The sequence below is a fragment of the Chiloscyllium punctatum genome, chromosome 6 (genome assembly GCF_047496795.1).
Source record: "Chiloscyllium punctatum isolate Juve2018m chromosome 6, sChiPun1.3, whole genome shotgun sequence".
Lineage (NCBI taxonomy): Eukaryota > Metazoa > Chordata > Chondrichthyes > Orectolobiformes > Hemiscylliidae > Chiloscyllium > Chiloscyllium punctatum.
Genome location: NC_092744.1, coordinates 70435044 through 70458544, shown reverse-complemented (window position 1 = coordinate 70458544; position 23501 = coordinate 70435044). Strand labels below are relative to the sequence as shown.

At 40.4% G+C, this 23501-nt stretch overlaps 1 protein-coding gene across 2 annotated transcripts in view; it reads right to left on the bottom strand.

Moving 5' to 3' along the window:
* Positions 1–23292, bottom strand: part of epha4b (eph receptor A4b) — a 353857-nt gene extending 330565 nt beyond the window's left edge. For both annotated transcript variants that reach the window (XM_072572897.1, XM_072572898.1), the window contains exons 1-2: positions 22530–23292; positions 7763–7827 (exon numbers count right to left, since the gene is read on the bottom strand). In XM_072572897.1, coding sequence (XP_072428998.1) covers positions 7763–7827; positions 22530–22620 — 156 coding nt within the window. In that variant the 5' untranslated portion in view covers positions 22621–23292. The remainder of the gene's footprint in view (positions 1–7762; positions 7828–22529) is intronic.
* Positions 23293–23501: the final 209 nt, after the last annotated feature.

The window sequence follows — 23501 nt, the reverse complement described above, 5'->3', positions numbered from 1 at the left end:
TCTATGCTGTTTGGTTTTTCACCTCTCCAATCTACCTCAGTTCCCTTAAAGTTATGACAGTTCCATAACTCTCCCATCAATCATCGCTGATCCAAAACAAAAATAAAAATAACACTCCGGCCACATCTGTGCCAAGAAGCAGTTGGGAACTTGGGGTAGCTCTTTGGATATGAAATATATTGAATGTATTCGTACGAGTGTACAAATTTGTCTGTCTTCTGTCCAACGGAAGAGGATGGAAGAGCGTGTAACCAGATGGGACGGATCTTTGATTATGTTGATTGCTTTCCCAAAGCAGCAGGAAGTATAGATGGAGTCAATGGATGGAAGGCCGGTTTGCATGACCGACTGGGCTGTGTATACAACACTCTAGTTTCTGCTGGTCTTGGGGACAGCAGTTGCCAAACTAAGCTGTGATGCATTCAGATAGGATGCTCTCTGTGGTATATCTGCAAAAATTGGTGGCACAGTGGTTAGCACTGCTGCCTCACAGCGCCTGAGACCCGGGTTCAATTCCCGCCTCAGGCGACTGACTGTGTGGAGTTTGCACGTTCTCCCAGTGTCTGCATGGGTTTCCTCTGGGTGCTCTGGTTTCCTCCCACAGTCCAAAGATGTGCAGGTCAGGTGAATTGGCCATGCTAAATTGCCCCTAGTGTTAGGTAAGGGGTAAATGTAGGGGTATGGGTGGGTTGCACTTTGGTGGGTCGGTGTGAACTTGCAGGGCCGAAGGGCCTGTTTCCACACTGTAATGTAATCTAATCTAAGACCTTGTGGACATGCTGAATTTCCTTAGCCTCCTGAGGAACAAGAGATGTCGTTGTGCTTTCTTGACCATCGTATCAATGTGAGTGAACCAGGACAGATTGTTAGTGATGATCACTCCCAAGAGCTTGATGCTCATTATCATTTCCATCTCAGCACCATGGATGCAGACAGGGGTGTGCACACCACTCCACATCCTGAAGTCAATGACCATCTCCTTCATTTTGCTGATATTGGAGCAGTCGAGTACTTATTGGCATGGCATAAAGACAGTATTTCTTGCCTGTATTTGGTCGCATAGTTGTTCAAGATCTGACCTATAACATTGGTGTTGTCACCAAACTTGCAAAAGGAGTTGGTGCAGAATTTGATCTCACAGTCGTGAGTGTATAAAGGAGGAGACTAGGGGCTGAGTACATAGTCTTGCGGGAAACTGGTGGAGAGGACTACGGAGGTGGTGGTGTTGGTGCCTGTTCTTACTGATTGCAGTCTATGGGTCAGGAAGTCCAGTTACAGAGACCTCAGTCTCAAAGTTTGGAGAGGAGTTTGTTTGGAATTATGGTGTTTAAGGTAGAATGGTCATCAATAAGTAGGATTCCTCATTATCCAGGTGTTCCAGGATGAGATATGAAGGCACAGTTAGGGCACTTGAGAGTTACAAGTTAGCCAGGAAAGACCTAAAGAGAGAGCTAAGAGGAGTCAGGAGGGGACATGAAAAGTTGTTGGCAGATAGGATCAAAAGGAAAACACTAAAGCTTTGTATAGATATATCAGGAATAAAAGAATGACTAGAGAAAGATTAGGCCAATCAAGGATAGTAGTGGAAAGTTGTGCATGGAGTCTGAGGAGATAGGAGAAGCGCCAAATGACTATTTTTTATTAGTATTCACACTGGGAAAAAGACTGGAAGATGTTGGAGGAGAATACAGAGATACAGGTTACTTTTACTAGACAGGATTGAGGTTCACAAGGAGGAGGTGTTAGCAATTCTGAGAAGTGTGAAAATAGTTAAGTCCCCTGGGCTGGATGGGATTTATCAGAGTATTCTCTGGGATGCCTGGGAGAAGATTGCAGAGCCTTTGGCTTTGATCTTTATGTCATCATTGTCTTCAGGATTAGTGCTAGAAGACTGGAGATACCAAATGTTGAACCCTTGTTCAAGAAGGGGAGTAAAGACAACCGTGGTAATTATAGACCAGTGAGTCTTACTTCAGTTGTGGGTAAAGTATTGTAAAAGACTATAAGAGATAGGAATTATAATCAACTAGAAAGGAATACATTTGAATAGGGATAGTCAACACGGTTTTGTAAAGTGTAGGTTACCCCTCACAAACCTTATTGAATTCTTTGAGAAAGTAACCAAACAAGTGGATGAGGATAAAGTGGTTGATGTGGTGTATATGGATTTTAGTAAGACGTTTGATAAGGCTATTGCTGAAAATACAGAAGCATGGGATGGAAGGGGCTTTGGCTGTTTGGATCAGAAATTGGCTAGCTGAAAGAAGATGGAGGGTGGTGGTTGATGGGAAACGTTCATCCAGGAGTTCAGTTACCAGTGGTGTACCGCAAGGATCTTTTTGGGGGCCACTGCTGTTTGTCATTTTTATAAGTGGCCTGGATGAGTGCGTAGAAGGATGGGTTAGTAAATTTGCTGATGATACAAAGGTTGGTGGAGTTGTGGATAGATTAGATTATACAGTGTAGAAACAGGCCATTTGGCCCAACAAGACTACATCGACCCTCTGAAGAGTAACCCACCCAGACCCATTTCCCTCTGACTCATGCACCTAACACTATGGGACAATTTAGCATGGCCAATTCACCTGACCCGCACATCTTTAGACTGAGGGAGGAAACCAGAACACCTGGAGGAAACCCACACAGACACGAGGAGAATATGCAAACTCCACACAGACAGACAGTCACCCGAAGTCAGAATCAAACCTGGGGCCCTGGTGCCGTGAGGCAGCAGTGCTAACCACTGAGCCACTGTGCCACCCCGATAGTGCAGAAGGATGTTGCATGTTACAGAGGGACATAAATAAGCTGCAGAGCTGACCTGAGAGGTGGCAAATGGAGTTTAATGTGGAAAAAAGTGTGAGGTCATTCCCTTTGAAAGGAGCGACATTAATACAGAGTGCTAGGCTAATGGTTAGATCCTTGGTAGTGTAGATGAGCAGAGAGATCTCTGTCCATGTACGTGAAAGTTGCCATCCAGGTTGTTAGGAAGGCATATGATATGTTAGCTTTTACTGACAGAGATTGAGTTTTGGAACCACGGAGGTCATGTTGCAACTGCACAAAACTCTGGTGCGGCCACACTTGGGGTACAGCATACAGTTCTGGTCACCACATTATAGGAAGGCCATAGAAGCTTTGGAATGGGTTCAGAGGAGATTTACTAGGATGTTGCCTGATGTGGAGAGAAAGTCTCATGAGGAAAGGCTGAGGGACGTGAGGCTGTTATCATTAGAGAGAAGCTGGAGAGGTGACTTAATTGAGACATACGATAATCAGAGGGTTAGATAGGGTGACAGTGAGAGCCTTTTTCCTCAGATGGTGATGGCTAGCACAAGAGAACATACCTTTAAATTGAGGGGTAATTGATATAGGACAGATGTCAGAGGTAGTTTCATTACTCAGTGTAGTAGGGGTACGTAATGCCCTGCCTGCAACAGTAGTAGACTCGCCAACTTTAAAGACATTTAAATGGTCACTGGATAAATATATGGATGAGGGGTAAAGAAAGAAGGAAAAAAAAAAGCTGGAGGATCAGGGGTTCTGTTCACTCTGACAGCTGGCAAAAAAAAGAACAGGAGTGTCAGACATACCGTTCACTCAGAGCTGGCTTAAAAAAAACAAATACATATATGGATAAAAATGTAATAGTGTAGGTTAGATGGTTTTCAGATTGGTTTCACTGGCCCTTGCTGTTGCATCGACCTAAGGGCCTGAACTGCGCTGTAAAGTTCTATGTTGCATGTTCAAGAAGGAGGTGGTTAACGTTTGTGCACATCAACATTATACAATTAGAATAGTCTTAATGCTATTGGTTCAGGAAGCACTGTTGATGGAAAAAACAGGGAGTGCTCCTTGTTCTTCTCCGAATAGTTCCTTTTGGTTCTCAAAGTCCTGCTTAAATCATGTGACAGATTGACACCATCTCAGCTTAATATCTCTCTCAAAAGCTGACACATACAACAGGTTTTTATAACCTCAAACATCAGTTAAATCACCAACCTAATGCCAACAGTGCCACCAATTGAATCAAGTTGATCCTCCATGGAGTCAACTAGCAAGTTTTCCCATTGAACAATTCTAGTTTACAGTATTGAATATCAGAAATAAGAGTTCAAGAAAACAAAATCAAGGACAACATGCTATTTGAATCATCTACTTCAAATTCAGCTGTCCAATCCATAGACTTGTTAACAACTTTATATATTTTAATATTTGCAGCTTTACCACAGGAGGATGGACATAAAATATATTAAACATCTGCCCTGCAATGTTAACATCTGTGGAGAGAAATCAGAGTTAATGTTTCAGGTCCAGTTAATCATCTTCAAAACTGATAGTAGCTAGGAAAAGGACTGTGGCATAGGGGTAAGAGGGTAGGGAGAGTAAACGATAGGTGAAGCTAGAGCCAAGAAAGAGACAGAAACAATTTGACAAGAGTGAGTAAACGTTAGTCCCCACGAGCAATTATTTACCCACTATCAGTAGCTGACAATGGGTTTGTGTAATAGCAGTAGATAACATGATGAAGGGCTCTTGCCCGAAATGTCAATTCTTCTGCTTCAGATGCTGCCTGACCTGCTGTGCTTTTCCAGCATCCAACTCTTGACTCTGATGTCCAGCATCTGCAGTCCTCACTTTCTCCTTGGGTAATAGCAGATCATATAATTGTGTGTGTGGAAGGACGTGGGAAAAGGTGCCTCATGGGAAAATCATTGAACTCTACATTAAAGTCCAGAAGGCTACAGATTTTCGCAAGTGGAAAATGAGGTGGAGTTCTCCCAGCTTGTGTATCACATGGCCTGCTACCACACAACCCATTGTCAGCTAATCATCCCTTCTGGCAGCTATTCATTTTCCCAGGCTGATCTTTACCTACTCCTTTGTCTGACCAACTGTTTCTCTCTCTTTGGGCTCGAATTCCACCTATCATTTACTATCTTCTGTATATTAAAAAACCTTTTCCTCGCTACCAGTTTGGAAGTGTAATTGGACCCAAAACATTAACACTGCTTTCTCTCCACAGATGCTGTCAGACCTGCTGAGCTTTTCCAGTAATTTCTGTTTTTGTTTCTAATTTCCATCATTTGCAGTTTGTTCTTCCTTTATTACGATCACAGTCTTTGTGTATTGGTGTAGGGTGCTTTACAATAACTAACTTCCGTATACAAGGACAGAAGGGTCACACACACATAGGATTGAGAGAGGAAAGAAAAAGCTACAAAAAACATTGAGGCAATTTTCCCAATGGTGCAGTAGACTTTCTTCAATAGCATCAACAGAAATAAAATTTGGGCAATTTCTACAGCAGGCTGGCTATTCAACCCAATTTTGTTTAGCATCAAGCAGTTAAGGTTACAATTTTTTCCTCTAAACTCAAGTAACACTTAATCAATGGAAGCAAGTGAAGCTTGACTGTAAGAATGGGTCACTGCTGGAGATTATCGAAAATTGAAATTAACTCTGCTGTATTTAGATTCTTTCTACAAATTGCCATCTGTGAACCTCTGCATTCTTTTGATCTTGCAGAAGCTCTCATTGTGATTGCACAATGCTGCCAAACAAAATTGAGACACTCACATTGTAACTGTAAATTGCCTTTTACAAGCAATGTTACAATTGTTATCCTGACTGGTTGTCGAATTAATTCTCCTTTCCAATCCCACTCTGATTTACAGATCCTCAGACTCTCACACTGCTCCACTGAAGCTCCAAGCAAACTTGAGGTACAACATCTGATCTTTTGATGAGCCACATTACAGCTTTCCACACTTCACACTCTGGATCTCCTTGTGGTAGCTTCAGTCTGTGACTCCATTTGGCTTTTGTTTGGCATTGTGGTGGATCCAGCCCGATGTCCAACAGGACGGCAGTGGGCGGTCTTCAATCCCCTAGCTGTGAAATGGACTAAGCGGGCTTGGTCTTGAAATTTTCTTTGAATTTTTTGTTTATTTATTAAATTATTTTGAAAGTTGTTATTCTGAACTTTTTTATTTCTTTACTTGTCTCATGTACAGCAGTGATTTTGTACTTTTGAAGGTCTGTAATGCAGGACTGTTAATTTCTATTTTTATAAACACTTTTTGCCGAAGGATCTGTACTCCAGAATTGGTACTTATGTACCCAAGATGGAGCCACAAGTCGTGACTAGTAGACTTTTCCCTATACAAGTGCACAATCCTTTATCCAAAATGCTCAGGACCAATTCAGAATTCAGAATTTTTCAAATTTCAGAATAAGTGACAGTTTGATGGTGGAATTTTTAAAAATCTTACCAGAGGAGCAGACTCACTCAGTAAGAACGGGCCTTGAGAGAGAATGGAGGCCAGCCAGTGCTGGGCCACACCCCCCCCAATACTTCACATTTGAATGACACACATCGGGTGGGTGTCGACTTGGGTTAACTGTTTGCAGACCAAACAGCCTTGTGAATGAGAAGAAAACTTCACAAAAAAAAACATTTTTGGACTTGAGCTTTTCAGATTTTGGAATTTTGGATTGCCTACCTGTACTCATGGTGAGCACGTGACAGTGAAGCTAACTCTATTAACATGGGGTTCAACAATTTCAGATCCTAACTTCTTTTCTACTGTTTTTGGAGAGCAGCTGTTTGTGATGCTACTGCTTGAACACCCATTCACAGAGGAACCTTGATTATCCGAAGGACACAGGCAGGCACTATTCTGTTTGGTTAATCAAATGCTGGATAACATAGTTCAGCAGAGCATCGGGACCTTGCAAGCTTGCCAGATAATACAATATTCAGATAATCGGATTCCAGATAATGGAGGTTCCTCTGTACGCCTCTACTGTTTTTGTAACTCCAGACCTTTCTCCTTTCTTACTTGCCCAGTTAAAGTAAAATAAAATCTGGTAACAATGATCTTTCGAAAAGTGAAAAGTAGTACTGAGTTTCTTCATTTCTTCTCCTCCTCCTCCCTGCAACCAAAATCCCACAACTTTAGACCTCCAAGTCACCTCTTCAAATCAATCAACAGGCAACTATACTTCCCCGTACTCTAAGGCACTGAAGTGACAGTAGTGACATAGTGCTGACCAAACCCATTAAAATAAGCAATTCGGAGAGAAAGCAAAGCAGTTCCAGTTGCAACACATCACACTAATTTTCACGCACCCAACACTCTTGTTAACCTCAATTGGAAAATTATGTACAATTCTGGGTGCCATGTTGTAAGAAGGATGTGAATACATTGGTGGAAGTGCAAGACTTGATCCAGGAACAAGAATCAGAGGATAGATCGAAGAAGTCGAGAGTGTTCTTGGAGAAAAGACAGCCCAGAGGAGATCTGATAGGGTTTTCAAAATCATGAGTAGGCGGAATAGAGTAGTTAGGGAAAACGGTTTCCACTCGTAAATAAGGGAACAAAAACAAGAGGGTATATATTTAAAGTGATGTGCAAGAAAAAAAATGCAAGAGTGAGGAGAGGAAAAAAAAACTCATACATAGTAGTTAGGGTATGGAATACACTGTCTGAAAACATGGAGGCTGGTTCAATTGTATAGAAATAACGTGTAAGAGTATGGGGAAAAAGCACGAGATTAGCACTACATAATGATGCTTGTTTGAAGACATGTGCCACGACAATTCGGAGAGTCTGGGAACATGCAATTTTGCTGGAAGCATATTAAAAAAAGGTAGTTATCAAGGCAACACTAATCAAAGTAAATGTTACGATGTAAACTTGGACAGTTTTGTCCTTTGAGGAGACTTATTCCAAGTGAAGGAATACTGTATACTCACCCCTTCTGGAGGATATGCCACCCAGCCCAAGTCTCCAGCAGCTGACATAGAATCCAAAAGGGTAACTGTAAACAATGAGAAAATCAACCATTCAGTTCTTTGTAATGAAAGGCAGAATTGTTGAGGGAGGACCATCAACTTGCACAAATCTCTCAGAACGAGAATTTAAAATGTGTGGTCAGAGTGTCATAAATGGAGAAAATTCATTTTCAAGCAATGAATTTAAAATTAGTGAAAATAAAGTGAAATTTTAATGTTAACAAGCTGGAAATATAAATTGCTGTTCAGTTTTCACAAGTTAAAAAGGACAATTCTCATCCAAAAATGAAATACTGCAGATACTGAAAATTTTAAATTAAAACAAGCAGCACTGGGAATCCTCAGAAGGTCAGGCAACATCTGTGAAGAAAAAAGTTGAGTTAATAATGGTTCACGTTAACCGTAAACATGACCTCTGTCTTTCTACAGATACTCAGTGATTTGCTGCATAGTTTTTGTTTTGCAGACTTCTGGTTGCTGTATTTTTAAAAAATTAAGTAACTGAAGATCTACAGAGCTTCATAGATGCTGCATTATAACTGGGAACATAGATCACAATAAATCATTGTTCTAAATTTCTTTTGTAGTTGGGATGTTTCCATTGCAATCACTACAAGTTACAGTGATTTTTTTTTTCTACTCACCAATGAGATGACACAGACTGCCCAAAAGGATTCACCTATGTTCTGTCTGCAAAGGTTTAATACCTAATACATGTTGCCAGTTTCAAGCTGATCTAAAAGTTATTTCCCTGTGCTAAAAGAAAAAAAAAACTGCACTTTGTCCAAATGGACAGTGGCTCAGAGGCAAGCACTGCTGCCTTACAATGTCAGGGACCCAGGATCAATTCCAGCCTTGGGCAACTGCCTGTGTGGAGTTTCCAGATTTTCCCCTTGTCTGCGTGGATTTCTTCAGGTTCTCTCGTTCCTCCCACAGTTCAAAAGACATGCAGGATTGGTGGGTTGGTCATGCCAAATCACACTGCATGTTCAGGGATGGGCAGGCTATGTGGGTTAACCGTGGGAAATGCTGGGTCATAGAGATGGGGCGCATCTGGGTGGAATGTTCTTCAGGAGGTCCAAGTGGCCTGCTTCCACTCTGTAGGGTTGCTGGGATTCTAAAATCAGAGATGCTGACATGATGGTCTCTCAAAAATCCCACTATTTGCCTTTGGGTTGAACAAAATCTAGTTGAATTTGTTTATTACATTCTAATTATTGTTGTAGGTTAAATTGGTTGATGTACAGCATTAAAACCTATTATTAGCAATACATTGCAATTGGCCAAATAATGGCTTGGCTCATAAATTAAACATTTTAAGGTCAATACTTCATTTAATGACAGTAAACAGGCTTCAACAACATTCAAGGATTTCATTTTGGTGGGTAATACATGTTGACATTTAGTAATGGCTGACAACATGACTTGTTTAAAGAATGAACACCCCAGCAGCACCAGATGTGTTTCTAGAATGTTGCCGGGGTCCAATTTCAGATTAGCCTGGACAACTGAACGGGCTTCAGAACTGCACTGGCTGAATTCCAATTTGAAATGTCCTGCCTTAGGCTGCATACCTGACACTGAATAAATTTGTTATTAGACAGACTGTAACAATCAAATCATGTGGAACATGTTTTCTCAGGACATGTTGAATTTTCTTACAACAAAAACATTTTTAAGTTGTATACTATAGAATTTGAGAGTTTGTTCAAAACTTTTATTAAAATTTTAAGGGTTCAGAATTCGGTGTGTGTATTTGGACCAAACAGTATCCATAACAATTTTTAAGAAAATAATATATTTTCATAGGAAGTGCCTGGTGCTGGCAAGGCAGCCATTTCTTGCCCATTCTTAATTACTTGGATTGAGTATCTTGCTAGCATCTCAGGACAGTCAGAAGTTTAACTGATTTCAACAGGCTTGGTATCATATGTAGACTAGACATAATAAGATCTGCTTTTGTAAATAGGCAATACTAACTGAATTGGTTGCAAATACCTTCAATGGTGGTGGTTATGGTCACCAGATTTACTAATTCAATTTAAATTTTACCAGCTACAAAGCATTAGCCTAGACTTCTAGAATCCTCCTAGTCCAATGACATGACCATTACATCATCTCCTCAAACTGCAGGCTGCTCTTACCTGCAATCAATGAACTGCGATATTCCAAACACCTAAAATTCATGACCTACAAACACAGGAATTGCTAGATGATAGAGATCAAAGTCTTACTTTCCAGAGAATCTGATTTTAAAAATGTAGATTTCTTAATAAATGACTTGGTCGGATCTAAAATATTAATTTTCCACATGCTATCACTGACCAGAGTAACATGCATTAGAAATAAAGATCATTAAGTCAATAATAAACAATATCCTTAGAAGTTAGCACAGTACGGATTTAAATTTCACACATTGAACAACTGTTGTCTGTCAAAATATAGCAGCTAATAATTGTGCGATAAAATACAAACTATAGTTCAGTAGTAGAAAGCAGCTTTGGTTAGTAACATTAAAGTACCTCTGAATAACTATTAATTGATACAATTCTTTGGCTCCTCTGTGATAAATGTGTCTGAACAGGGCAGCCTTACCTCATACAGTCACACCAAAGTGAGTTAGCACTTTATACTCCTGCACTTCATGTCCACAGGGCTTTCATTATAAGCTGGAGCTAGGATGATTTTCTCCAACTATTTTAAACAAATCACCAATTAACCAATAGTCTAATTTTCAAGAGAATACTTCATTTGTCATCTGTCTTACAAATTTATTCCAATAACATCAAAATGATGAGGTAAGTGTTTTTCACTCTTTACCAAGGTGAAAGAAAACATGGAGCTGGAAAGGCTGAAGTGAATCATAGATGGAGCTGGGGATGAATCATGTAGTTTGACGAATTCTATATCCAACCTTTGCTTAGGAACTTTGGGAGAGGGAATGATTTATTTTCAGGAAGAGCAGTGGTCAATATGCAAAAGGGAGTTTGCTTACACAGCCATGAGCAACAACATTCAAATACAACTAGAAATATTGATAATGCCCCTCAAACTCCACACAAAAAAAAACAAAGAGTCAAATATGGACAATCTACATATGAAACTTCAAGTTTCCCCATTCTGTCATTCTGGATGGATTATTGGTAGCAATCCAATGAATTAATCTATGATTGTATCACTCGTATGACTATTGCAACAGGCCCGGAGACTTCTGAAGTTGTCTTAGTCTTCCACAAACTCTAACTCCTTATACATTTCCCATTTTTTCAGCCTATCACTGGCAAATAACCAAGCCAATGGCCATCTGGACCATAATCTCTGGAACATTCTCTTTCAACCTCATTCTTTCTATTGTCCCTACACAAAAGCCCCTCCAAAAACCTGTTTAACTAAGTTTCTACCCAACATTTTCAACATTGTCTTCTTTGGCTTTTTTGTCAATTTATTTCTGTGAGGTACCTTGGAACACTTTTTTCATTGTACCATTAAATGTTTATTCAAGCTGCTTTAGTCAGAGTAAACTTTCTGGCACTAGTGCCCAGTATTTACACCATTTATATTGCAGACCCAATATAGTTTTTAAATTGTATAACCAGCCTCCAGTTTAAGATAAATACAGGCAATAAACTGTTGGTCATTCTGCCTATAATAGAAGTACAAGCCTAACATTATCACCCATGATTAAACATTTCAGATTGAGCCTAATGAAATATGAATCAACAACTAAACACAGGCTGGAAAGTACCAGAAAACAGACCATCAATAAATATCAATAAGTGAAGCAGAAGAACTAGAAGTATGTAAATGTGCATCTGCAAGGCTATGAGCCAAGTGCAGGAAAATGGAATTAAAGTAGTTAGATGCCTTTTTGTTGGTCAGGTATGGATGCGATGGGCTGATTTCTGTGTTGTCGATTTTCATGACTTGCACTTCATACAAAAAAAGGTTGAAACCTGCGTGTCAGAAGTGGCAAAATATTTGCAGGCTGAGACAAACATGGAAGAAAGTTGGGAAGCACAAGAGAAGTGTTGAGAGGAATGCATCAAAATAAGGAAAAAAAATAAATCAGAAGGCTGGGCATATTACATACCAAACAAAGTCTAACTACAGTACTTTGAGCCACAGACATCTTATTCTCATAGAGAACTTTCAAGTCTTCAATGAGAAATGAGTAAAACCAGGAGCATTGAGACATGGAATTCTTCAGTAACTTATTTGGGAATTACACAGTATCACATGAGGATACGATAGTCAGTGTAGTGATCAGGATTTCAGACTCCACAGCATGGTGAACAGCCAAAAAAAAAAAAGACAGAACCACATTTACCATCAAGCCTATTGGAGCACTTAGGAATGGATTCATTTGAATGCATGGCATAGAGAAGAGCTAACAGAGAAACAATGATCATAGTAAGCATAGTAACCAAGGTCATATTGGGTTGGAACATATCAAGGGGTCATTGGAAGTCATAACACAGTTTCTTTATTAATGATATCAGAATTATTTCTAAGAAGAGGAAGAAGAAAACTCAAAATGCACAGGAGAGAAAGCCAACCCAAAGAGAGAAGGCATAAGCTTGACCAGGGTCTAAGACAATGTGTGTAGCTGCTAAACTTTAAACAAGGAGTTTCAAGGAAAGCATTTGAAGCTTTACTTTGGAGACCAAAAGCTAGTTAGATTCTGCACAGATGTTAAAACAGGAGGCATTTTAAAGCATCTCAGCTGTTTGTATCCCAATCATAACTCACTGTTTAAATTCCTCCAGGCTGATGTCTTAACTTCTTAAAGCAAGCAAAACAGCTACATCTATCAGTACAAGGAGTGTTGCTTTATCCCTCCCTATACTTTCCACAATTTTGATAGGACTGACGAAACCTCCTTCTCCAGTGATCGCCTCCTATCCAGGTGCAGGTGTATGACATTGCCTTCACAAGGTTCCATATTTAATTCAGAACAAAGCCAGAGCATATCTTGCCATCATTCCTTTTGCTCCTTTCCCTATTTCTGCTTTAAAAGTTCACAATGATTCATCCTTGGTTCCATCTATTTCTGATATACATCTTGCCAATGGATTATCTTCCTCCACATCATCATTCCAAATTAATTCATACAATTTGATTCCAGTGACATGTCAAGGTTGCAAAGTGGAGCATCATTTTATAGCCTTTTCATGACAAAATACATATACTTCTGCCTTAATATTATTTTCAGTACACTTTATACCATTGATTCTTTTGCTGCAAAAGTCTATATTGTAACTACATCCTGTTTGAATGCCTGGCATTTCCTAACTAATCTCATGATACTTCTGTCAAAATTCTTGAAGAAGGGCTTATGCCCGAAATGTCAATTCTCCTCGTCCTCTGATGCTGCTTGACCTGCTGTGCTTTTCCAGCATCACACTCTCTACTCTGATCTCCAACATCTGTAGTACTCACTTTCTCCAGATATTTCTGTTCAGTTTGTTTGAGTTGTTTTGTTTTTATCTATTAATTGAAAATTAATTAAATAACAAAATACATTTGAAAATGTTAGTCTAGAGTTAGGACTGGATGTTTTAAAATTATTTTGTCCAGGATTCCTATGTTTTACTCATCCATTCCTGGTATTCAAAATCCAAAAGAAAATGAGGATCAGATCAATTCCTGCCAGCTAATCTCTCAAATTTATGAAAGTCCAAGATGGAAAGCTAATATTACACAGTATTCCTATTTGAACTTACTCGATGTCCTGAAGATGCTTCGTTATTTTCAAGAATTGTAGAAAAATGGATATATTACATAAAGGTTTGGATTAGATTTTGTCAAAAAAAAAGTAGTTACTGGGAGAACCTTGGATTTTAAAATTCTAAACTTTACAAACAAGGCTTCCTAGAAATCAAGTAATTTCAGACAATTACATGATCTCACTTCTCAAATGTCGCCGGCTTGACTTTTTTGAACATCACGTGTCATGGAGAGTTGGCTCTGTTTTGGATCAGTTGGGGGAAAGCCAGCTAAGTACAAAATGTCCAGCGTTTGTCTTCAGCTTCCAAAACACCCTTGTAGTGCAGTGTGATAAAAGGTTTGCTCTTCTGGAAGAGTGACTGAATTTCTGAGTAATGTATTTCCCAAACAAGCTGTGTCTGCCAAAAACCCAGGCAAAACTGTGCATGAGTAGTTTTTTGAACATATATGCAAGACCACTAGATCAACAAAATTTAGAACGTTCCATGCTTTTCTAATATAACCTTCAAGAATACTCACCTTTGATAATAAAGTGTTTCTTTTAACCTCCTTTTTAAATTGAATCTGTGCGCATAGAAATCCATTTCAATTTCCTCCACACACACACACCTCCAGTCTGTGTGTGTGTGTGTGTGTCTTTATTTGCATGTATTTTGGATTATTTAAAAGGAGAAAGCATTGCATAATTCAAAGTCCGCATTAACTAATTCTGCACCTTCGTTAAATGGGTTTTATTTCATGATTAGTTGATCATCTCATGCTTATTAAAAAGAATCAGTCAATAGACCTCTTGTTCTAAGACTAATATAGATAAAAAAAAACTTATAATTGAACACATTGGGGTTTGGGCAAAATATTTTTAAACTTACATTATGATACACAAATTTCTCTGCCATTGACGTTAGTGCACTCCTCCTATCTCAGTTCAACAGAAACTTGGCTCTCAGCTAGGATATAATGATGTGGACAATGTCCATGTAGAAGTGGGAAAATAATATTAGATAAAAGGAAAGGCCAAGCTTCTTGTGCACAATTATATCAAAATGCATAGCTGGTTGTGAAGGTGTTTCTGTAGTTGAAAGGTTTATCCTAAAATAATTTTAAAAGAATTAAGCAAATTAGGTTAATTGAATTAGCAGAAATGTTAGAGGAAGGAGAAATAGTGCAAATATTAAGCTTCAATCTCTATTCTATCAATTTGAATATACCTCAAGTCACCAATGTTAAGTCGATTAAAAGATTAGTGATGTTCAAACATGCTTACCAGTGTCTTTAACATCCATATTCCATTAGTTTTATTCGCATATGTACCATTTCTAAACCCAGAGAGCTCTTGAATGTACAGAGGATTTTTACACTTGAGTTGATACACCAGTCCTGACTTTCAGGAAGGAAAAAAATCCCACTTGCTAAAAAGGGGATAACAGTATCATCAGAGATTACGTTTTTAATATCTAACAGAAATAGAATGTCAGTTTATAACTTCAATAAATTCAGAAATTGAATAACATCCCTGTTTGGCTCCAGGTACTATTGTAATCCTTATGATTATGGTTATTTGGCGGGGGGGGAGGGGGAAGCGTGGAAGACCTAGAGATCTGTTTGAAAACCGAGAGGTCAGTACGGTAGTAGACTTCATTTAGCAAACTATACCTATTATTCATTCAGTCTCCAGCATAGAATTTCCATTCCCCACAGCAGGCTGCCCTTTGCAGACATGAAATTATCCAATTAAAGATAAATTAGTGTTGGATTAAGGTTTTATACAGAGGTGCTCACTGGGAAATGAGTTGAAACTGCCCAAACTCATTTCACTAAAGGTCTGTGAAAACTGTTGCCAGACAGCTGAGAATGGAATTCAGTCAATTTGGGTTGCGTTCAAACACAGTCCCAGAATTAAAATGATAATATCCTAAACCACCGCTTGCATGGCTGTGAATGCCAGGCCAACACAGATTTGAGATTTTTGTATGGCATCAATGGCAGAATATAAAAATACTTACAATACAGGTCTGTGATTATCTGATGTGATTCCATGGCAGCACACTCAGCCCTTGAGTCAAATTAAGGATTACACCCAATCATAAAACTGGAGAAAATAATCTGTGCTGTGGTTTAGTGTAGTACTGAGGGAGTGCTGCACTGTTCAAGGTTAGGGACACCATCTCAGGTAAATGTAAAAGGACCCTTGACATTATTGAAAGAAAAACAAATAGGTCTTTGCCAGAAAAGGAGCGCCTGCTTTGGTAAATTTTTTATGCTGGAGGTTGTTCCAATATTTATCTCAACCAAAGATCAATAAAACTGATGATTTGCTGTTTGTAGTCTTTTGCTGGACACAAGGTATGGTGCTTTGTGAGTGGAGAATATGATTAGGACATTACAGGTATGCCTTTCTTTAATTAACACATTATTTAAAATCAAACTAAGACAGACTCATTAAGATGGTTTGTCATTGGCCTATATATCTGCCTGTTTTCCCCCCTCCCATCCACATTATCGTTACATTTATAGAATCCCTACAGTGTGGAAACAGGCCATTTGGCCCATCGGGTCTACATCGACCCTCTGAAGAGCATCCCACCCAGACACACACCACCCCAGTAACCCTAATCCACCTAGCCTGTACCTTCCTGGATATTAGGGCTTTTAGCATGGCCGATCCACCTAACCTGCACATCTTTGGCTGTCAGAGGAAACCCATGCAGACACGGGGAGAATGTCAGGTATGGAGTTTGCTGGAATCGAAACTGGATCCCTGGAGTGGAGAGTTAGCTGTGCTGAGCCACTATACCACCCCCATTTTAAAGTAGCAAAAAGGTAATGCTAAAGTCACCAAACTCCTCCTGGACCATACAGCTATGCTCTCATTAGAGACAACTTGTGGTGGTTTAACCCAAGGGTCACTATTGCTCAAGCAACAGGGTGAGGTTGAGAAGATGGGACTTTCATGATTTCAGCTGGTACAAGAATTTAATTCACACCATTTGGCAGTGCTCTGCATCACAATCCAGCCAAATGAGCTAAATGATCCCATCCTGTCCATTTTAAGTCATATATATTATTCATTCTTAACAGATAGAAACATCAACATCTTGCAGGTACTGTCTAATTAGTCAATGTGCTCAATTCTTGCTTGGCCAAGTTGATGTTATCTGGGCACAAAACTGAGAAACACGCAGCATTGTTCATTCAAACTGTGGGGTATGGAGGAACCAAGGTTATCGGTGATCGGTGTTTGAATGTTGTTAAAGAAGTTCACCACTTTTTTTTTGGGGGGGGGGGCATTCATGACAGTGGTAATGCCCAATCTCTGAGCTAGGAAGTCTGAGTTCAAATCCCACCTGCTCTACCGTTGCCATAATAGAGTTTGATTTTTAAAAACAAACAGAGCTGGTAGCATTTATGGCTTTTGCACAAGTCTGAGTGCGTCCATTAGCACTGATGTGAGCATCTTGGCATCTCTCTCAATACATAAGTTCAACACCCTTAATGTAATCTTTAGAAGGTCTATAGACAGCACATTACAGTTAGGAATTTTAAAACATTAAGTACAGGATTCCTATTCTTAAGGGGCCATTTTAAAGAAGTATATGTATTAGAGTTCAGTTATATAATCGAACACATTGAGACATCACTACACTTGAGGCAGAAATCATGTCAGATAAAGACATGATGTGCTTCATATACAGAGCTGTTACTTATTTTCATTTATACTTGAAGCATTCATTTTTACTGAATAATGCTTACAACAGAAAACCTAATTTGTATGATGGATCATAGAAAAGCAGTGACCATGTGTCATCCTAATTTTGTGCTCTGGTAGATCATATCTTCCTGGACAATTCAATGTGAGGTTACACTGTGTAATGAGATGCATGTCACTCTCTCCATGTCACTGATTGACTCACTCACTCTCTCTTGCTCTCCCTCTTTAAGACTTTCACTTGAAAATTACACCTTTCACCATGTTTTTTTGGATTACCTCTCCCAACGTCTCCTGTTTTGACATGGTGTGCATATACAAGAAATCCATCACATATCTTTGCTTTATGGATTTGAAGTTAGTGTCATATATACTACTAGCATCTATAGGTCTGGCAATGTACAATTATGAATAGTCTCCTACACTGTGTAATTCAATGTTTCTAGGAAGATCATTCTGTCAAAGATTTAGAAATAGGGAGAGCTTTTCCAATGCCTTTGTGGGTAAAGACATCAGCCAAGTACAGTGGAGGGTCAGAGTCCAGAGTCCCTGAATTGATTAAAACAGAAATGTTTGGAGGAAGGGTTGCTCGATCTGAAAAAGTAACTCTGATTTCTCTCCACTGGTGCTGCCAGACCTGTTGAGTTTTCCCAGCAATTTCTGCTTTTGTGCCCGATTCTCTGTTGAGTTAGCTGATCTCTGCAGCAGAGAAATTACAACTGACCTGCAGGGCCCCTGAATGAGGAAGAGGGATACAAGGTAAAGTCCTCAGACTTATTTACTGGCCCCTGTTGGTGAGCAACTCATGTTAGCACACCCATCTTTTACCCAAGTGGGCATATTCTGCACATTAACCTTGGGTGTACACTGACAACAGTCACACCATTAGAAAGTGAAAGGGGGGTTGGAACTGACAAATAGAAGGAACAGGTAAGTAAAAGCCTTGCCTGCAAAGTCACAACACTGTCTCATTGAGGTCAGTGCAGTTAAATATTGTGTATGTGACGAGATTTTTAAAAAGTTACCTCTTAAAATTTCTTCTCCATCTGATAGAGCCATGGCCATACACAAGTGTATAAATAGGTCCAAATCACATCAAATGAATATTCCAGAGCAGATTGGTGCTAATATTCAGCAACTGGCCTGGAGGAACTCTGCTCAATTTATTTTGCTATAAATTCATAATTTGAGGTGATGAGGTGAAAGGGAACGTCAGTGTGCATATACTCAGTTTGCATTAAGTTTATTTTTAAATTGATCCTTCAATTATCTACAACAGCAAAATAAAATGTGATTCTGTTTATAGAACTAGGACAAAAGTTGTTGTGATACTGGAGTACACTGGAAAAAATTACAACATTTAATCGCTCATTTCCCATCCCCAAGATCAGTATCTCTATTGATCCTCTTCATTCTGCTATTTCTTTTCCTTTTGCAGCTACATTTGCTCTTCAATGAGATTCCATCAGGTTTCACATAGTTGGCGATAACCAGAAAAGAAAGAGTCAGCTTTAAGGGATCACAGGACATAGAACATTTGAGAAATCTAGGACAAATATTTCACAGAAAAAAGATATTGACAGCCAAATTATTTCTGACTATTTCACTCTTCTCCAGTAGCTCCTAACTCTGAATGTTGGTATATCTTCTTCTGACTCATCAGGTCACTTGTTATTACCAGTAAAATATTGCAAAGCTTGAAATTTGTATTTTTTTTCTGTAACATCAATGTTTCATCACTTTCTCTGCCAGGAGTCGTGAGCAAACCTATTCATTATCTTCTCTATTATCCAGCTGCATGACAGAAGAAAAGCACAAAATCTGGGCTTGCTTTCCAGTGCAGTCCTGGGAGAATCAGGCATGTCATCTTTCAGATGAGCTATTAAGCAGAGGACCAGTCTGGTCTCTTACATGGACAAAAGAGATCCCAAGGCACTATTGTGAAGATGAGTCCTCCCTAGTGGCCTGGCCACACTTATCCCTCAAACATCATCTAAAAAGCAGATTATCTGGTCATTGGTGTACTGCTGTGTGAACCCAATGGTGCAGAAAATTGGCTGCCGTTAAGTCCCACATTAAAAGTGACTGCACTTTGAAAGGCGTCCATTTAGCTCAGTTGGCTGGACAGTTGGGTTGCAAAGCAATGAGATATCAACCACGTGGGATCACTCTCCACACTCCACTCCATGAAGGACTCTCCTTTTCAAGCTCTCCCCTCACCAGAGGCATGGTGACCCTCAGGTTGAATCACTACCAGTCATCTCTCTCTAATGAGAGAGCAGCCCGAAGTCTAGTAAGATTATGATGACGTGACACTTTGGAAGTATTTCATATGGTATTCTAAAGCCCTTTACAGTCAAAAAGTTTCAGGGCACTGTATAAACAAAGCCTCTCAAAGCTCAAGATGTTAGCAGATACAAAAGGTTGATGGATCCATTCCTTCCAGTGTGCTGGTCTAAATATGCCATGTGTCTGACTGCAGAGCATCTCAATCACCTAACAGGCTAAAAGCACCCTGTGCGTTAATAAACCATTCAGACCAGTAATCTGACAGGTTTGATAACGAATTGTACCAAATTATCTCATCTCAACCAATATAGCAGTGAGCCGCTAAAACTGGCATCATTTCTCTCTGAAGTCAGGAGGATTTTTTTTTAAAAAGAGACGTTTTAAAAAAGCTTGCAAACATAGCCAATAATTCCTATTGTACTGGGGGAAAAAAAATCAATGCAAAGCAGCTGGAGTTTGAGTGTGATCCTTCCACAGTCCAACTGCCTCACTCTCAACTCAATTGCAGAATGACTGCATGAAAGAGGTACAGTATGGGAGGGTGGTTGCCATCTGTGGGATCCAGCACTTATGAGTCCATAAGTTATTAGAGGAACGGCAACCACTAGACAAAACTTATGAGTTATTACCATCAACCAGTTTGCTACACATTGGACCCCAAAAAAATTCCAATAATATTTTAGCTGCTATTTAGATTAAACGGTTAAATGTTAAGTTTGGCCCAGATGCATTGGAACCTCATTGCAAACACTGTTGGACCCATCATCAGCACTGGGCTTTACTCTTCTGGATATACGGAGTTATGGAATGTCATTGTTGGGAAATGACATCTCTAATGCAGCAGGAGACACTGGAACGGCTAACTCGGTTAAACATAAACCATTCCTAAATATCATTTCCTGTGAAGGCTAACAGAAATATACATCACTTAAGATTAACATGACGCTGAGGGCACTGCAGCATTGTTCGTGCATATATGATGAACATCAGGTTAGAATCTGCAATTAGTAGCTGACACTTTGGTTCTTGTGGAACCAGAAGGAGGCTTTTCAGCCCACAATAAGGCTGGTCTCAACCTGTGTACAATTGGCTTTTTAGCAGCCTTGGCACTGCACATCGAGCAGGAGAAAGATAGGGGAGTGGAAAGCTGAGCTGATTTCAATGCTGTCTGGTGACCCCTGCTGGAACGTGGGGGTATAGAATGGATTTCTTGCTGAACTTAATTGTGATACTCAACCCTTATAGATAGCAATCAGCTCGTACAGGGATGATAGTACATAATGCAGAGGCGGGGGGACTTGAATCCAGCTCAGAGGTAAGCACACTACCAATGAACCACTTCTCATCTCAAGATGATAGAACATGACCAAACCGCTGGAAAGTAGCATCCCAATAACAGTCACCACGTCAGGTGGGGATACAAAAAGAAAATTAAGTAAATAAGAAACTTGAGGTTTATCACAGGTGCCAGCAGAGTCAGAATCTTTACAGTAAAATGAACTGATTAGTGCAAAGAAAAACAGAGTGGATTTCCAAATGGTTTCCTTTCAGAGGACCTATCAGTGCCCCCACTACAATAGGGCTGTTGTCAGTAAAGGGAGGATTTAAGGCAGACATGAACAGGCAGGGAGTAGAGGGATATGGACCAAATGAAGGCAGATGGGACTAATTTAGAATAGCATGGTCGACGCAGCCATGGAGGGCCGAAGGGCCTGTACTTGTGCTGTACTGGTCTGTTCTGTGTTCAGACTACATGTCTCGAACACCATTGCACCAGCCTTTTAATTTTTTTTAAAAAAGTCAAAAGTTAAACGTTTCCAAAATATATAGGAAAATCTTTAGATGTTACATTTTTTCCCGTTTGACAATGGGAAATAAGGCCGGTCGTGTTAAAGCTCCTTAAGAAGTTTGCAGAACGGGATTAAACCTTAATTCAAATCAGCAAGTGGCGCAGCCCGAGACGGGAAATACTGCCACCTTGTGTTTCACTCAGTGGAGAGATAGGGAATGACCGAAAACGAAACATGGAATCCCTACAGCGTGCGGGCAGGCCATTCAGCCCATCGGGTCCACACCGCGCCTCTGAAGAGCTTCCCACCTGGAACCACACCCCCCACGGCTAATCCACCGAGCCTGCACATCCCTGAACACTATCGGTAATTTAACATTGGCCAATTCACCTTAACCTGCACATCTTTGGTCTGTGGGAGGAAACCCACACAGACACGGGGAGAATGTGCAAACTCCACACAGACAGTTGCAGGGACCTAGGTGGAGTCCAACCCGGGTCCCTGGTGCTGTGAGGCAGCAGTGTCAACCACTTAGCCACCGTAACCAAACTTGTGTGCCCTGCCAGGTACAAAATGTGCATCACATGAATTAACACTATATTGCCTGAGAAAACACCTCGGATCTGACAAGCAACTTTCAGCGGACGCGTGGCAAAAGTAACTCCTCACTTCATTGCATACGTGCAGTAAAATCATACACTGGCCCCAATCTACTGATAGAAATCTAAATGCGCCTTCGTCACGTAATCGTTAACACGATTTCAGGTGATGCTATTAAATAGTGTCTCAACCATGTAGGCAAGTGTGTATTTAGGGAGAACTGTCCTCAAGGGAAATGACCCAAAGCAAAGTTGCCGCAGATCCTCTCTGTATCCCATCCTCAAGGTTATGTCTTCCCTGCATCTGCTAAACTTCCTGCTCATCAGCAAATTAGTCCGACAGACGAGCTTAATGGTCTGGTTTACGTGTGGCGAGAGGGAAGCGTGAGACAGAATTCCGCTCATAAAGCAACTCGAGCCCAGTGTCATCTTACGAGCCATCATTCAAATTCCCTTTCCTTCTCCTTGCAATTATTTCCAGTCGGGTAAACGTGCAGAAAAATGTTCCAGCGATTGGGGGTCTCAACTCATCACAAAGCGTTTCAAATCCCTGAGCGTTAACTTTCTCCCCCACCCTCTCCGCTACAACGCAATGGTCGCCCCAGAATAAAACTTACCCTCGTTGGCCGGGTAAGACCTGGCGGCATCGCAGGCGAGGATGAGGTGGAGTGTGTGCAGCAAGGGGTAAATCCACCGCTGGAGAGCCATCTTAGTCCGCTGGCGTCTGCATTCCCCTCTTTAAAGTTACCGAGCAGGAATAGAGAGAGAGAGAGAGAGAGAGACGGGAGCCGAGAACCTGCCAAAGGAAGCAGCAAGTCAACGTCTTCTCTGTCAATCAGAAGCCAGGCAACCAGCTCTGCCTCACTCAGCCACCACCTTCAAGAGGTAGCCCTCCCCCCTCACTCTACCACCTCCTCCTTCTCGCCCCGGCTCTGCTTTAACATCCACGTTAGCGATTCACTGATGTTCACATTGTGAGAAGGTGCACTCAAAGACAGGCAGAGCAATAACTGGCTCCTGTTCGATGAACTCTGTATAATTCTTTGCACTGGCCTTGTTAGCTAAGTGGATTACTTCATGAACCGAAATCCTCAGATCCAATCCCATATCCGCACCGGCTGCTTTATATACATATATATCCTCGCTCGTTAGTGCACACATTTTACGATTACTTCACCAAGGTTTTTTTTCCCCCTCAAACGAATCAAACCAGTTTAACTTATTTCACAGATTTAAAGCCACGTTTGGAATTTTAAAAAAAATTCTTCGAACATGTTGAGGAAGTGACTTTACGATGTTTGTGTGTTTGTATTCTGTCAGAATGTCGCTTGGGACTAGCTGAGAGGTTGTTAAAGAGACATCCTCTAATTTGAACGTAGATTTTTGTTTTGTTTCACATGAGCGTTACTCCCTTAAGAACTACGGCGGCTGCTCTTGTTCTGTGTGTGTCTGGTTCCCCATTTTCACTGACTTGGGACTCTTCGGCTCGAAGCTTCTCTGCGACGTTGAGATCATGAACTTCAGTGTTACTGGCTGGTGACAACCTTGAGATGTACCACTGTTCCACCATAAAAAAAATACAGAAGCGT